The sequence below is a fragment of the Scyliorhinus torazame genome, chromosome 8 (assembly GCF_047496885.1).
Source record: "Scyliorhinus torazame isolate Kashiwa2021f chromosome 8, sScyTor2.1, whole genome shotgun sequence".
Lineage (NCBI taxonomy): Eukaryota > Metazoa > Chordata > Chondrichthyes > Carcharhiniformes > Scyliorhinidae > Scyliorhinus > Scyliorhinus torazame.
Genome location: NC_092714.1, coordinates 280,534,765 through 280,550,615, shown reverse-complemented (window position 1 = coordinate 280,550,615; position 15,851 = coordinate 280,534,765). Strand labels below are relative to the sequence as shown.

Below are 15,851 nucleotides of genomic sequence, written 5' to 3'. Positions count from 1 at the left end.
CAGTGTGTCCAGGAAGCTTTTCTAACACAGTATGTAGATTGTCCAACCAGAGGAGGGGCAATATTGGATTTAGTACTGGGTAATGAACCAGGGCAAGTGGTAGATTTGTTAGTGGGGGAGCATTTTGGAGATAGTGACCACAATTCTGTGACTTTCACTTTAGTAATGGAGAGGGATAGGTACGTGCAACAGGGCAAGGTTTACAATTGGGGGAAGGGTAAATACGATGTTGTCAGACAAGAATTGAAGTGCATAAGTTGGGAACATAGGCTGGCAGGGAAGGACACAAGTGAAATGTGGAACTTGTTCAAGGAACAGGTGCTACGTGTCCTTGATATGTATGTCCCTGTCAGGCAGGGAAGAGATGGTCGAGTGAGGGAACCATGGTTGACAAGAGAGGTTGAATGTCTTGTTAAGAGGAAAAAGGTGACTTATGTAAGGCTGAGGAAACAAGGTTCAGACAGGGCGCTGGAGGGATACAAGATAGCCAGGTGGGAACTGAAGAAAGGGATTAGGAGAGCTAAGAGAGGGCATGAACAATCTTTGGCAGGTAGGATCAAGGAAAACCCCAAGGCCTTTTACACATATGTGAGAAATATGAGAATGACTAGAGCGAGGGTAGGTCCGATCAAGGACAGTAGCGGGAGATTGTGTATTGAGTCTGAAGAGATAGGAGAGGTCTTGAATGAGTACTTTTCTTCTGTATTTACAAATGAGGGGGGTGATATTGTTGGAGAGGACAGTGTGAAACAGATTGGTAAGCTCAAGGAAATACTTGTTAGGAAGGAAGATGTGTTGGGCATTTTGAAAAACTTGAGGATAGACAAGTCCCCCGGGCCTGACTGGATATATCCAAGGATTCTATGGGAAGCAAGAGATGAAATTGCAGAGCCGTTGGCAATGATCCTTTCGTCCTCACTGTCAACAGGGGTGGTACCACGGGATTGGAGAGTGGCGAATGTCGTGCCCCTGTTCAAAAAAGGAACTAGGGATAACCCTGGGAATTACAGGCCAGTTAGTCTTACTTCGGTGGTAGGCAAAGTAATGGAAAGGGTACTGAAGGATAGGATTTCTGAGCATCTGGAAAGACACTGCTTGATTAGGGATAGTCAGCACGGATTTGTGAGGGGTAGGTCTTGCCTTACAAATCTTATTGAATTCTTTGTGGAGGTGACCAAGCATGTGGATGAAGGTAAAGCAGTGGATGTAGTGTACATGGATTTTAGTAAGGCATTTGATAAAGTTCCCCATGGTAGGCTTCTGCACAAAGTAAGGAGGCATGGGATAGTGGGAAATTTGGCCAGTTGGATAACGAACTGGCTAACCGATAGAAGTCAGAGAGTGGTGGTGGATGGCAAATATTCAGCCTGGATCCCAGTTACCAGTGGTGTACCGCAGGGATCAGTTCTGGGTCCTCTGCTGTTTGTGATTTTCATTAATGACTTGGATGAGGGAGTTGAAGGGTGGGTCAGTAAATTTGCAGACGATACGAAGATTGGTGGAGTTGTGGATAGTAAGGAGGGCTGTTGTCGGCTGCAAAGAGACATAGATAGGATGCAGAGCTGGGCTGAGAAGTGGCAGATGGAGTTTAACCCTGAAAAGTGTGAGGTTGTCCATTTTGGAAGGACAAATATGAATGCGGAATACAGGGTTAACGGTAGAGTTCTTGGCATTGTGGAGGAGCAGAGAGACCTTGGGGTCTATGTTCATACATCTTTGAAAGTTGCCACTCAAGTGGATAGAGCTGTGAAGAAGGCCTATGGTGTGCTCGCGTTCATTAACAGAGGGATTGAATTTAAGAGCCGTGAGGTGATGATGCAGCTGTACAAAACTTTGGTAAGGCCACATTTGGAGTACTGTGTACAGTTCTGGTCGCCTCATTTTAGGAAGGATGTGGAAGCTCTGGAAAAGGTGCAAAGAAGATTTACCAGGATGTTGCCTGGAATGGAGAGTAGGTCTTACGAGGAAAGGTTGAGGGTGCTAGGCCTTTTCTCATTAGAGCGGAGAAGGATGAGGGGCGACTTGGTAGAGGTTTATAAGATGATCAGGGGAATAGATAGAGTAGACAGTCAGAGACTTTTTCCCCAGGTGGAACACACCATTACAAGGGGACATAAATTTAAGGTGAAAGGTGGAAGATATAGGAGGGATATCAGAGGTAGGTTCTTTACCCAGAGAGTAGTGGGGGCATGGAATGCACTGCCTGTGGAAGTAGTTGAGTCGGAAACATTAGGGACCTTCAAGCAGCTGTTGGATAGGTACATGGATTACGGGAAAATGATATAGTGTAGATTTATTTGTTCTTAAGGGCAACACGGTAGCATTGTGGATAGCACAATTGCTTCACAGATCCATGGTCCCAGGTTCGATTCCGGCTTGGGTCATTGTCTGTGCGGAGTCTGCACGTCCTCCCCGTGTCTGCGTGGGTTTCCTCCGGGCGCTCCGGTTTCCTCCCACAGTCCAAAGATGTGCGGGTTAGGTGAATTGGCCAATGATAAATTGCCCTTAATGTCCAAATTGCCCTTGGTGTTGGGTGGAGGTGTTGAGTTTGGGTAGGGTGCTCTTTCCAAGAGCTGGTGCAGACTCAAAGGGCCGAATGGCCTCCTTCTGCACTGTAAATTCAATGATAATCTATGATTAATCTAGGACAAAGGTTCGGCACAACATCGTGGGCCGAAGGGCCTGTTCTGTGCTGTATTTTCTATGTTCTATGTTCTATGTTTTCTCCAACAGATCCACTCCATCCTTCCTCAAAACTACATTTCACAACTTTTTAAATCTCGAGAAGTCCACTTTTAGCAAGGTGCATGTTCCAGCCCCCGACCCGACAAGGCCAACTCATTGCATTTTTCCTTTCATTCCTACTCTCCAGCTCTCAATTGGACCTACCTCCGCCTCGGCCAACGCTCCCTGCAGCTCGCTCTTCTCTTGCTCCAGGCTCTTTTTAACTTTCTCCAGCTCGTGGATGGTTTTGCTGCCTTCACTAATCTGGTCAGTCAGGTCGGAGATTTCATCTGTCACCGAGAGAAACACAATTTAAGCTTCTACTGCAGAGACCAATACACAATTTAAGCAGTGCTCCACTCTGCTCTGACAGTGAGGCACTCCCTCAGTACTGACCCTCTGACAGTGCAGCGCTCCCTCAGTACTGACCCTCTGACAGTGAGGCACTCCCTCAGTACTGACCCTCTGACTGTGCGGCACTCCATCAGTACTGACCCTCTGACAGTGCAGCGCTCCCTCAGTACTGACCCTCTGACAGTGAGGCACTCCCTCAGTACTGACCCTCTGACAGTGAGGCACTCCCTCAGTACTGACTCTCTGACAGTGCGGCACTCCCTCAGTACTGACCCTCTGACAGTGCGGCACTCCCTCAGTACTGACCCTCTGACAGTGCAGCACTCCCTCGGTACTGACCCTCTGACAGTGCAACCCTAACTTCAGTACTCACCCTCTGACAGTGCAGTGCTCTCTCAGTACTGACCCTCTGACAGTGCGGCACTCCCTCAGTACTGACCCTCTGACAGTGCGGCACTCCCTCAGTACTGACCCTCTGAGTGCGGCACTCCCTCAGTACTGACCCTCTGACAGTGAGGCACTCCCTCAGTACTGACCCTCTGACAGTGCAGCACTCCCTCAGTACTAACACTCTGACAGTGCGGCACTCCCTCAGTACTGACCCTCTGACAATGCAGCACTCCCTCAGTACTAACCCTCTGACAGAGCGGAACTCCCTCAGTACTGACCCTCTGACAGTGCGGCACTCCCTCAGTACTGACCCTCTGACAGTGCGGCACTCCCTCAGGACTGACCCTCTGACAGTGCAGCACTCCCTCAGTATTGACCCTCTGACAGTGCAGCACTCCCTCAGTACTGACCCTCTGACAGAGCGGAACTCCCTCAGTACTGACCATCTGACAGTGCGGCACTCCCTCATTACTGACCCTCTGACAGTGCAGCACTCCCTCAGTACTGACCCTCTGACAGTGTAGCACTCCCTCGGTACAGACCCTCTGACAGTGCAACCCTAACTTCAGTACTCGCCCTCTGACAGTGCAGTGCTCTCTCAGTACTGACCCTCTGACAGTGCGGCACTCCCTCAGTACTGACCCTCTGAGTGCGGCACTCCCTCAGTACTGACCCTCTGACAGTGAGGCACTCCCTCAGTACTGACCCTCTGACAGTGCAGCACTCCCTCAGTACTAACCCTCTGACAGAGCGGAACTCCCTCAGTACTGACCCTCTGAGTGCGGCACTCCCTCAGTGCTGACCCTCTGACAGTGAGGCACTCCCTCAGTACTGACCCTCTGACAGTGCAGCACTCCCTCAGTACTAACCCTCTGACAGAGCGGAACTCCCTCAGTACTGACCCTCTGACAGTGCAGCACTCCCTCAGTACTAACCCTCTGACAGAGCGGAACTCCCTCAGTACTGACCCTCTGACAGTGCAGCACTCCCTCAGTACTAACCCTCTGACAGAGCGGAACTCCCTCAGTACTGACCCTCTGACAGTGCAGCACTCCCTCAGTACTAACCCTCTGACAGAGCGGAACTCCCTCAGTACTGACCCTCTGACAGTGCGGCACTCCCTCAGTACTGACCCTCTGACAGTGCGGCACTCCCTCAGTACTGACCCTCTGACAGTGCAGCACTCCCTCAGTACTGACCCTCTGACAGTGCGGCACTCCCTCAGTATTGACCCTCTGACAGTGCAGCACTCCCTCAGTACTGACCCTCTGACAGTGCAGCACTCCCTCAGTACTGACCCTCTGACAGTGCAGCACTCCCTCAGTATTGACCCTCTGACAGTGCAGCACTCCCTCAGTACTGACCCTCTGACAGTGCGGCACTCCCTCAGTACTGACCCTCTGACAGTGCAGCACTCCCTCAGTACTGACCCTCTGGCAGTGCAGCACTCCCTCAGTACTGACCCTCTGACAGTGCGGCACTCCCTCAGTACTGACCCTCTGACAGTGCAGCACTCCCTCAGTACTAACCCTCTGACAGAGCGGAACTCCCTCAGTACTGACCCTCTGAGTGCGGCACTCCCTCAGTGCTGACCCTCTGACAGTGAGGCACTCCCTCAGTACTGACCCTCTGACAGTGCAGCACTCCCTCAGTACTAACCCTCTGACAGAGCGGAACTCCCTCAGTACTGACCCTCTGACAGTGCGGCACTCCCTCAGTACTGACCCTCTGACAGTGCAGCACTCCCTCAGTACTGACCCTCTGGCAGTGCAGCACTCCCTCAGTACTGACCCTCTGACAGTGCGGCACTCCCTCAGTACTGACCCTCTGACAGTGCAGCACTCCCTCAGTACTGACCCTCTGACAGAGCAGCACTCCGCCAGTGCTGACCCTCTGACAGTGCAGCGCTCCCTCAGAACTGACCCTCTGACAGAGCAGCACTCCCTCAGTACTGACCCTCTGACAGAGCAGCACTCCCCCAGTGCTGACCCTCTGACAGTGCAGCACTCCCTCAGTACTGACCCTCTGACAGAGCAGCACTCCCTCAGTACTCACCCTCTGACAGTGCGGCACTCCCCCAGTACTGACCCGCTGACAGTGCACCGCTCCCTCAGTACTTACCATCTGACAGTGCGGCACTCCCTCAGTACTGACCCTCTGACAGTGCGGCACTCCCTCACTACTGACCCGCTGACAGTGCGGCACTCCCTCAGTACTGACTCCCTGACAGTGCAGCACTCCCTCGGTGCTCACACTCTGACAGTGTGACAGTCCCTCAGTACTGACCCGCTGACAGTGCAGCACTCCCTCAGTACTGACCCTCTGACAGTGCAGCACTCCCTCAGTTCTGACCCTCCGACAGTGCAGCACTCCCTCGGTACTGACCCTCTGACAGTGCGGCACACCCTCAGCACTGACCCTCTGACAGTGCAGTACTCCCTTTGTAGTGACCCTCTGACAGTGCAGCGCTCCCTCAGTACCGACACTCTGACAGAGCAGCACTCTCTCAGTACTGACCCTCTGACAGAGCAGCACTCCCTCAGTACTCACCGTCTGACAGTGCGGCACTCCCCCAATACTGACCCGCTGACAGTGCAGCGCTCCCTCAGTACTTACCATCTGACAGTGCGGCACTCCCTCAGTACTGACCCTCTGACAGTGCGGTACTCCCTCAGTACTGACCCTCTGACAGTGCGGTACTCCCTCAGTACTGACCCTCTGACAGTGCACCGCTCCCTCAGTACTTACCATCTGACAGTGCGGCACTCCCTCAGTACTGACCCTCTGACAGTGCGGCACTCCCTCACTACTGACCCTCTGACAGTGCGGCACTCCCTCAGTACTGACTCCCTGACAGTGCAGCACTCCCTCGGTGCTCACACTCTGACAGTGTGACAGTCCCTCAGTACTGACCCGCTGACAGTGCAGCACTCCCTCAGTACTGACCCTCTGACAGTGCAGCACTCCCTCAGTACTGACCCTCCGACAGTGCAGCACTCCCTCGGTACTGACCCTCTGACAGAGCAGCACTCCCCCAGTGCTGACCCTCTGACAGTGCGGCACTCCCTCAGTATTGACCCTCTGACAGTGCAGCACTCTCTCAGTACTGACCCTCTGACAGTGCAGCACTCCCTCAGTACTGACCCTCTGACAGTGCAGCACACCCTCAGTACCGACACTCTGACAGTGCAGCACTCCCTCAGTACTGACCCTCTGACAGTGCGGCACACCCTCAGTACTGACCCTCTGACAGTGCAGCACTCCCTCAGTACTGACCCTCTGACAGTGCGGCACTCCCTCAGTACTGACCCTCTGACAGTGCGGCACTCCCTCAGTACTGACCCTCAGTATCTAACCCCGTGATGTACCTGTCCTGGGAGTGTTTGATGGGGACAGTGTAGAGGGAGGTATACTCTGTATCTAACCCCTTGCTGTATCTGTCCTGGGAGTGTTTGATGGGGACAGTGAAGAGGGAGCTTTACTCTGTATCTAACCCCGTGCTGTACCTGTCCTGGGAGTGTTTGATGGGGACAGTGTAGAGGGAGCTTTACTCTGTATCTAACCCGGTGCTGTAACTGTCCTGGGAGTGTTTGGTGGGGACAGTGTCGAGGGAGCTTTACTCTGTATCTAACCCCGTGCTGTACCTGTCCTAGGATTGTTTGATGGGCACAGTGTAGAGGGAGCTTTACCCTTTATCTAACCCCGTGCTGTACCTCTCCTGGGAGTGTTTGATGGGGACAGTGTCGAGGGAGCTTTACTCTATATCTAACCCCTTGCTGTACCTGTCCTGGGAGTGTTTGATGGGGATAGTGTAGAGGGAACTTTACTCTGTATCTAACCCCGTGCTGTGCCTGTCCTGGGAGTGTTTGATGGGGACAGTGTAGAGGGAGGTATACTCTGTATCTAACCCCTTGCTGTATCTGTCCTGGGAGTGTTTGATGGGGACAGTGAAGAGGGAGCTTTACTCTGTATCTAACCCCGTGCTGTACCTATCCTGGGAGTGTTTGATGGGGACAGTGTAGAGGGAGCTTTACTCTGTATCTAACCCCGTGCTGGACCTGTCTGGGAGTGTTTGATGGGGTCAGTGTAGAGGGAGCTTTACTCTGTATCTAACCCCGTGCTGTACCTGTCCTGGGAGTGTTTGATGGGGACAGTGTAGAGGGAGCTTTACTCTGTATCTAACCCCGTGCTGTACCTGTCCTGGGAGTGTTTGATGGGGACAGTGTAGAGGGAGCTTTTCTCTGTATCTAACCCCGTGCTGTACCTGTCCTGGGAGTGTTTGATGGGGACAGTGTCGAGGGAGCTTTACTCTGTATCTAACCCCTTGCTGCACCTGCCCTGTGAGTGTTTGATGGGGATTGTGTAGAGGGAGCTTTACCCTGTATCTCACCCCTTGCTGTACCTGCCCCGTGAGTGTTTGATGGGGACAGTGCAGAGGGAGCTTTACTCTGTATCTAGCCCTGTGCTGTACCTGTGCTGGGAGTGTTTGATGGGGACAGTGTCGAGGGAGCTTTACTCTGTATCTAACCCCGTGCTGTACCTGTCCTGGGAGTGTTTGATGGGGAGAGTGTAGAGGGAGCTTTACTCTGTATCTAACCCCGTGCTGTACCTGTCCTGGGAGTGTTTGATGGGGACAGTGTAGAGAGAGCTTTACTCTGTATCTAACCCCGTGCTGTACCTGTCCTGGGAGTGTTTGATGGGGACAGTGTAGAGGGAGCTTTACTCTGTATCTAACCCCGTGCTGTACCTGTCCTGGGAGTGTTTGATGGGGAGAGTGTAGAGGGAGCTTTACTCTGTATCTAACCCCGTGCTGTACCTGTCCTGGGAGTGTTTAATGGGGACAGTGTAGAGGGAGCTTTACTCTGTATCTAACCCCGTGCTGGACCTGTCTGGGAGTGTTTGATGGGGACAGTGTAGAGGGAGCTTTACTCTGTATCTAACCCCGTGCTGTACCTGTCCTGGGAGTGTTTGATGGGGACAGTGTAGAGGGAGCTTTACTCTGTATCTAACCCCGTGCTGTACCTGTCCTGGGAGAGTTTGATGGGGAGAGTGTAGAGGGAGCTTTACTCTGTATCTAACCCCGTGCTGTACCTGTCCTGGGAGTGTTTGATGGGGACAGTGTAGAGAGAGCTTTACTCTGTATCTAACCCCGTGCTGTACCTGTCCTGGGAGTGTTTGATGGGGACAGTGTAGAGGGAGCTTTACTCTGTATCTAACCCCGTGCTGTACCTGTCCTGGGAGTGTTTGATGGGGAGAGTGTAGAGGGAGCTTTACTCTGTATCTAACCCCGTGCTGTACCTGTCCTGGGAGTGTTTGATGGGGACAGTGTAGAGGGAGCTTTACTCTGTATCTAACCCCGTGCTGTACCTGTCCTGGGAGTGTTTGATGGGGACAGTGTAGAGGGAGCTTTACTCTGTATCTAACCCCGTGCTGTACCTGTCCTGGGAGTGTTTGATGGGGACAGTGTAGAGGGAGCTTTATTCTGTATCTAACCCCGTGCTGTACCTGTCCTGGGAGTGTTTGATGGGGACAGTGTAGCGGGAGCTTTACTCTGTATCTAACCCCGTGCTGTACCTGTCCTGGGAGTGTTTGATGGGGACAGTGTAGAGGGAGCTTTACTCTGTATCTAACCCCGTGCTGTACCTGTCCTGGGAGTGTTTGATGGGGACAGTGTAGAGGGAGCTTTACTCTGTATCTAACCCCGTGCTGTACCTGTCCTGGGAGTGTTTGATGGGGACAGTGTAGAGGGAGCTTTACTCTGTATCTAACCCGTGCTGTACCTGTCCTGGGAGTGTTTAATGGGGACAGTGTGGAGGGAGCTTTACTCTGTATGTAACCCCGTGCTGTACCTGTCCTGGGAGTGTTTGATGGGGACAGTGTAGAGGGAGCTTTACTCTGTATCTAACCCCGTGCTGTACCTGTCCTGGGAGTGTTTGATGCGGACAGTGTAGAGGGAGCGTTACTCTGTATCTAACCCCGTGCTGTACCTGTCCTGGGAGTGTTTGATGGGGGCAGTGTAGAGGGAGCTTTACTCTGTATCTAACCTCGTGCTGTTCCTGTCCTGGGAGTGTTTGATGGGGACAGTGTAGAGGGAGCTTTACTCTGTATCTAACCCCGTGCTGTACCTGTCCTGGGAGTGTCTGATGGGGACAGTGTCGAGGGAGCTTTACTCTGTATCTAACCCCGTGCTGTACCTGTCCTGGGAGTGTCTGATGGGGACAGTGTCGAGGGAGCTTTACTCTGTATCTAACCCCGTGCTGTACCTGTCTGGGAGTGTTTGATGGGGACAGTGTAGAGGGAGCTTTACTCTGTATCTAACCCCGTGCTGTACCTGTCCTGGGAGTGTTTGATGGGGACAGTGTAGAGGGAGCTTTACTCTGTATCTAACCCTGTGCTGTACCTGTCCTGGGAGTGTTTGATGGGGACAGTGTATAGGGAGCTTTACTCTGTATCTAACCCCGTGCTGTACCTGTCTGGGAGTGTTTGATGGGGACAGTGTAGAGGGAGCTTTACTCTGTATCTAACCCTGTGCTGTACCTGTCCTGGGGGTGTTTGATGGGGACAGTGTAGAGGGAGCTTTACTCTGTATCTAACCCCGTGCTGTACCTGTCCTGGGAGTGTTTGATGGGGATAGTACCTTGAAGGTTCTTGTTCTCTCGTTTGAGAGTCTCCAGGTGGTCTAGTGACTCTTCATAGGCATTCTTCAGTTTAAAGAGCTCAGTGCTCAGACTCCGAGCTTCCTTTTGTGATGCTTCCAGCTCAGCTTGAGTCTCCTCAAACTTCTGCTTCCAGTCAGAAATTGTCTTGTCGAAATTGCGTTGTTTTTTGTCGAAAGCGATTGCAGCTGAATTGGCTCTTTCCAGATCAATGGTCAGATCCTCAATTTCCGTCTGCAGGCGATGCTTTGTCTTGTCCAGGGAGGAGCATTTGGCATTTACCGCTTCCACCGCCTCCTCTGCTTCTTGGAGACGAATGGCCAACTTTTTCCTGTTGCCAAAGAAATCAGGAAATGTGGTTATTTCCTGCAGCTTATTCAGAGGACACCAGGATATAAATGGAATCATCACTCAATTCAGCATCCAGAACTCCCAGGACAGGTACAGCATGGTGTTAGATACAGAACATAGAACATAGAATATTACAGCGCAGTACAGGCCCTTCGGCCCTCGATGTTGCGCCTACCTGTGAAACCACTCTAAAGCTCATCTACACTATTCCCTTATCGTCCATATGTCTATCCAATGACCATTTGAATGCCCTTAGTGTTGGCGAGACCACTACTGTTGCAGGAAGGGCATTCCACGCCCTTACTACTCTCTGAGTAAAGAACCTACCTCTGACATCTGTCTTATATCTATCTCCCCTCAATTTAAAGCTATGTCCCCTCATGCTAGACATCACCATCCGAGGAAAAAGGCTCTCACTGTCCACCCTATCTAATCCTCTGATCATCTTGTATGCCTCAATTAAGTCACCTCTTAACCTTCTTCTCTCTAATGAAAACAGCCTCAAGTCCCTCAGCCTTCCCTCATAAGATCTTCCCTCCATACCAGGCAACATTCTGGTAAATCTCCTCTGCACTCTTTCCAATGCTTCCACATCCTTCCTATAATGCGGCGACCAGAATTGTACGCAATACTCCAAATGCGGCCACACCAGAGTTTTATACAGCTGCAACATGACCTCCCGACTCCGGAACTCAATCCCTCTACTAATTAAAGCTAACACACCGTATGCCTTCTTAACAACCCTCTCAACCTGGGTGGCAACTTTCAGGGATCTATGTACATGGACACCAAGATCTCTCTGCTCATCCACACTACCAAGAATCTTACCATTAGCCCAGTACTCTGTCTTCCTGTTATTCCTTCCAAAATGAATTACCTCACATTTTTCTGCATTAAACTCCATTTGCCACCTCTCAGCCCAGCTCTGCAGCTTATCTATGTCCCTCTGTAACTTGTAACATCCTTCCGCACTGTCCACAACTCCACTGACTTTAGTGTCATCTGCAAATTTACTCACCCATCCTTCTACACCCTCCTCCAGGTAATTTATAAAAATGACAAACAGCAGTGGCCCCAAAACAGATCTTTGTGGTACACCACTAGTAACTGGACTCCAGTCTGAACATTTCCCATCAAAACCACCCTTTGCCTTTTTCCAGCTAGCCAATTTCTGATCCAAACTGCTAAATCACCCTGAATCCCATGCCTCTGTATTTTCTGCAGTAGCCTACCGTGGGGAACCTTATCAAACGCTTTACTGAAATCCATATACACCCCATCAACTGCTTTACCCTCATCCACCTGTTTGGTCACCTTCTCAAAGAACTCAATAAGGTTTGTGAGGCACGACCTACCCTTCACAAAACCGTGTTGACTATCTCTAATTAAATTATTCCTTTCCAGATGATTGTACATCCTATCTCTTATCAACCTTTCCAAGACTTTGCCCACAACAGAAGTAAGGCTCACTGGTCTATAGTTACCGGGGTTGTCTCTACTCCCCTTCTTGAACAAGGGGACAACATTTGCTATCCTCCAGTCTTCTGGCACTATTCCTGTAGACAAAGATGACTTAAAAATCAAAGCCAAAGGCTCAGCAATCTCCTCCCTAGCTTCCCATAGAATCCTAGGATAAATCCCATCCGGCCCAGGGGACTTATCTATTTTCACACTTTCCAGAATTGCTAACACCTCCTCCTTAAGAACCTCAAGCCCTTCTAGTCTAGTAGCCTGTATCTCCGTATTCTCCCGGACAACATTGTCTTTTTCCTGTGTGAATACTGACAAAAAATATTCATTTAGCACCTTTCCTATCTCCTCCACGCACAACTACTACGGTATATACCTATCCTGTCCTTGACTGGCCCCACTCTTACTCTAGTCATTCTTTTATTCCTGACATATCTATAGAAAGCTTTAGGGTTATCCTTGATCCAACCTGCCAAATACTTCTCATGTCCCCTCCTGGCTCTTCTTAGCTCTCTCTTTAGGTCCTTCCGAGCTAACTTGTAACTCTCGAGCGCCTTTACTGAACCTTCACGTCTCATCTTTACATAAGCCTCCTTCTTCCTCTTAACAAGTGATTCAACTACCTTTGTAAACCATGGTTCCCTCGCTCGACCACTTCCACCCTGCCTGACAGGTACATACTTATCAAGGACACGCAGTAGCTGTTCCTTGAACCAGCTCCACATTTCAATTGTGCCCATCCCCTGCAGTTTCCCTCCCCATTCTATGCATCGTAATCATCGCATCATAATTGCCTTTCCCCCAGCTGTAACTCTTGCCCTGCGGCCTATCCTTGACCTTTCCTTTTCCATCGCTAAAGTAAACGTAATTGAATTGTGGTCACTATCACCAAAGTGCTCACCTTCCTCCAAATCTAACACCTGTCCAGGTTCATTTCCCAGTACCAAATCCAATATGGCCTCGCCTCTCATTGGCCTATCTACATACTGTGTCAGGAAACCCTCCTGCACACATTGGACAAAAAAGGACCCATCTAACGTGCTCGAACTATAGCGTTTCCAGTCAATATTTGGAAAGTTAAAGGCCCCCATAACAACTACCCTGTTACTTTCGCTCCTATCCAGAATCATCTTTGCAATCCTTTCCTCTACATCTCTGGAACTTTTTGGAGGCCTATAGAAAACCCCTAACAGGGTGACCTCTCCTTTCCTGTTTCTGACCTCAGCCCATACTACCTCAGTAGACGAGTCCTCATCAAACGTCCTTTCTGCCACCGTAATACTGTCTTTGACTAACAATGCCACCCATCCCCCTCTTATACCACCTTTTCTGAGCTTACTGAAATATCTAAACCCCGGCAAATGTAACAACCATTTCTGTTCCTGCCCGATCCATGTCTCCAAAATGGCCACAACATCGAAGTCCCAGGTACCAACCCAAGTTCACCCACCTTATTTCAGATGCTCCTCGCATTAAAGTAGACCTCACTACTCCTAACCTCCTGTATACTGCAGCTACAATTCAGGTTCCCAGACCCCTGCTGAACTAGTTTAAACCCTCCCGAAGAGCATTAGCAAATTTCTCCCACAGGATATTAGTACCCTATTAGTACCCCTCTGGTCCAGGTGTAGACAATCCCGTTTGCAGAGGTCCCACCTACCCCAGAATGAGCCCCAGTTATCCAAATATCTGAAACCCTCTCTCCTGCACCATCCTTGTAGCCACGTATTCAACTCCTCTCTCTCCCTATTCCTTGTCTCGCTAGCACGTGGCACGGGTAACAACCTGGAATGGAGAGTAGGTCTTACGAGGAAAGGTTGAGGGTGCTAGGCCTTTTCTCATTAGAACGGAGAAGGATGAGGGGCGACTTGATAGAGGTTTATAAGATGATCAGGGGAATAGATAGAGTAGACAGTCAGAGACTTTTTCCCCGGGTGGAACAAACCATTACAAGGGGACATAAATTTAAGGTGAAAGGTGGAAGATATAGGAGGGATATCAGAGGTAGGTTCTTTACCCAGAGAGTAGTGGGGGCATGGAATGCACTGCCTGTGGAAGTAGTTGAGTCGGAAACATTAGGGACCTTCAAGCAGCTATTGGATAGGTACATGGATTACGGTAAAATGATATAGTGTAGGTTTATTTGTTCTTAAGGGCAGCACGGTAGCATTGTGGGTAGCACAATTGCTTCACAGCTCCAGGGTCCCAGGTTCGATTCCGGCTTGGGTCACTGTCTGTGCGGAGTCTGCACGTCCTCCCCGTGTGTGCGTGGGTTTCCTCCGGGTGCTCCGGTTTCCTCCCACAGTCCAAAGATGTGCAGGTCAGGTGAATTGGCCATGATAAATTGCCCTTAATGTCCAAAATTGCCCTTGGTGTTGGGTGGAGGTGTTGAGTTTGGGTAGGGTGCTCTTTCCAAGAGCCGGTGCAGACTCAAAGGGCCGAATGGCCTCCTTCTGCACTGTAAATTCAATGATAATCTATGATTAATCTAGGACAAAGGTTCGGCACAACATCGTGGGCCGAAGGGCCTGTTCTGTGCTGTATTTTCTATGTTCTAACCCAGAGATCAGGGGCGATATTCTCCTACCCGCCCCGCCACATTTCTGCCCCGACCGGCCGGCGGGAGTCTCCGTAACACCGGCCGGTCAATGGGGTTTCCCATTGTGGGGCAGCCCCACGCCGTCGGGAAACCCCCGGGCGCCGGCAAAATGGAGACTCCCGCCGGCGGAGAATGACGCCCAATAACTCTGTTTGTTCTCGATCTAAGTTTCAACCCTAGCTCCCTGAATTGCTGCCTTACATCCCTATCCCTTTTCCTACCTATGTCATTGGTGCCTATGTGGACCACGACTTGGGGCTGCTCCCCTCCCCCTTAAGGATTCCGAAAACACGATCCGAGACATCACGCACCCTGGTACCTGGGAGGCAACACACCAACCGCGAGTCTCTCTTGTTCCCACAGAATCTCCTATCTATCCCCCTAACTATGGAGTCTCCACTGACTAATGCTCTACTCCTCTCCCCCCTTCCCTTCTGAGCAACAGGGACAGACTATATGACAGAGACCTGTACCCCATGGCTTACCCCTGGTAAGTCATCCCCCCCCAACAGTATCCAAAGCGGTATACTTGTTACTGAGGGGAACGACCACAGGGGATCCCTGTACTGACTGCTTCCTCCCAGCCCCTCTCACCGTCACCCATCTGTCTTTATTCTTCTGAGTAACTACATCCCTAAAGCTTCTATCTATGACCACCTCTGCCTCCCGAATGATCCGAAGTTCATCCAACTCCAGCTCCAGTTCCCTAACGCGGTTTCTGAGGAGCTGGAGATGGGTGCACTTCCCACATATGGGGTGCAATTCTCCCGAAACAGCGCGATGTCCGCCGACTGGCGCCCAAAACGGCGCCAATCAGACGGGCATCGCGCCGCCCCAAAGGTGCTGAATGCTCCGCATCTTTGGGGGCCGAGCCCCAACATTGAGGGGCTAGGCCGGCGCCGGAGGAATTTCCGCCCCGCCAGCTGGCAGAAACGGCCTTTGTTGCCCCGCCAGCTGGCACGGAAATGACATCCCCGGGCGGCGCATGCGCGGGAGCGTCAGCGGCCGCTGACAGTTTCCCACGCATGCGCAGTGGAGGGAGTCTCTTCCGCCTCCGCCATGGTGGAGACCGTGGCGGAGGCGGAAGGGAAAGAGTGCCCCAACGGCACAGGCCCGCCCGCGGATCGGTGGGCCCCGATCGCGGGCCAGTCCACCATGGGGGCACCCCCCGGGGCCAGATCTCCCCGCGCCCCCCCCCCCCCCCAGGACCCTGGAGCCCGCCCACGGTGCCTTGTCCCGCCGTTCAAAAGGTGGTTTAATCCACGCCGGCGGGACAGGCAATTTATCGGCGGGACTTCGGCCCATCC

At 51.6% G+C, this 15,851-nt stretch overlaps 1 protein-coding gene across 3 annotated transcripts in view; it reads right to left on the bottom strand.

Annotated features, from left to right (window-relative positions):
• Positions 1 to 15,851, bottom strand: part of LOC140428683 (myosin-7-like) — a 324,346-nt gene that overhangs the window by 46,859 nt on the left and 261,636 nt on the right. For all 3 annotated transcript variants that reach the window (XM_072515412.1, XM_072515413.1, XM_072515414.1), the window contains 2 exons: positions 10,106 to 10,455; positions 2,890 to 3,014 (listed from right to left, as the gene is read on the bottom strand). In XM_072515412.1, coding sequence (XP_072371513.1) covers positions 2,890 to 3,014; positions 10,106 to 10,455 — 475 coding nt within the window. The remainder of the gene's footprint in view (positions 1 to 2,889; positions 3,015 to 10,105; positions 10,456 to 15,851) is intronic.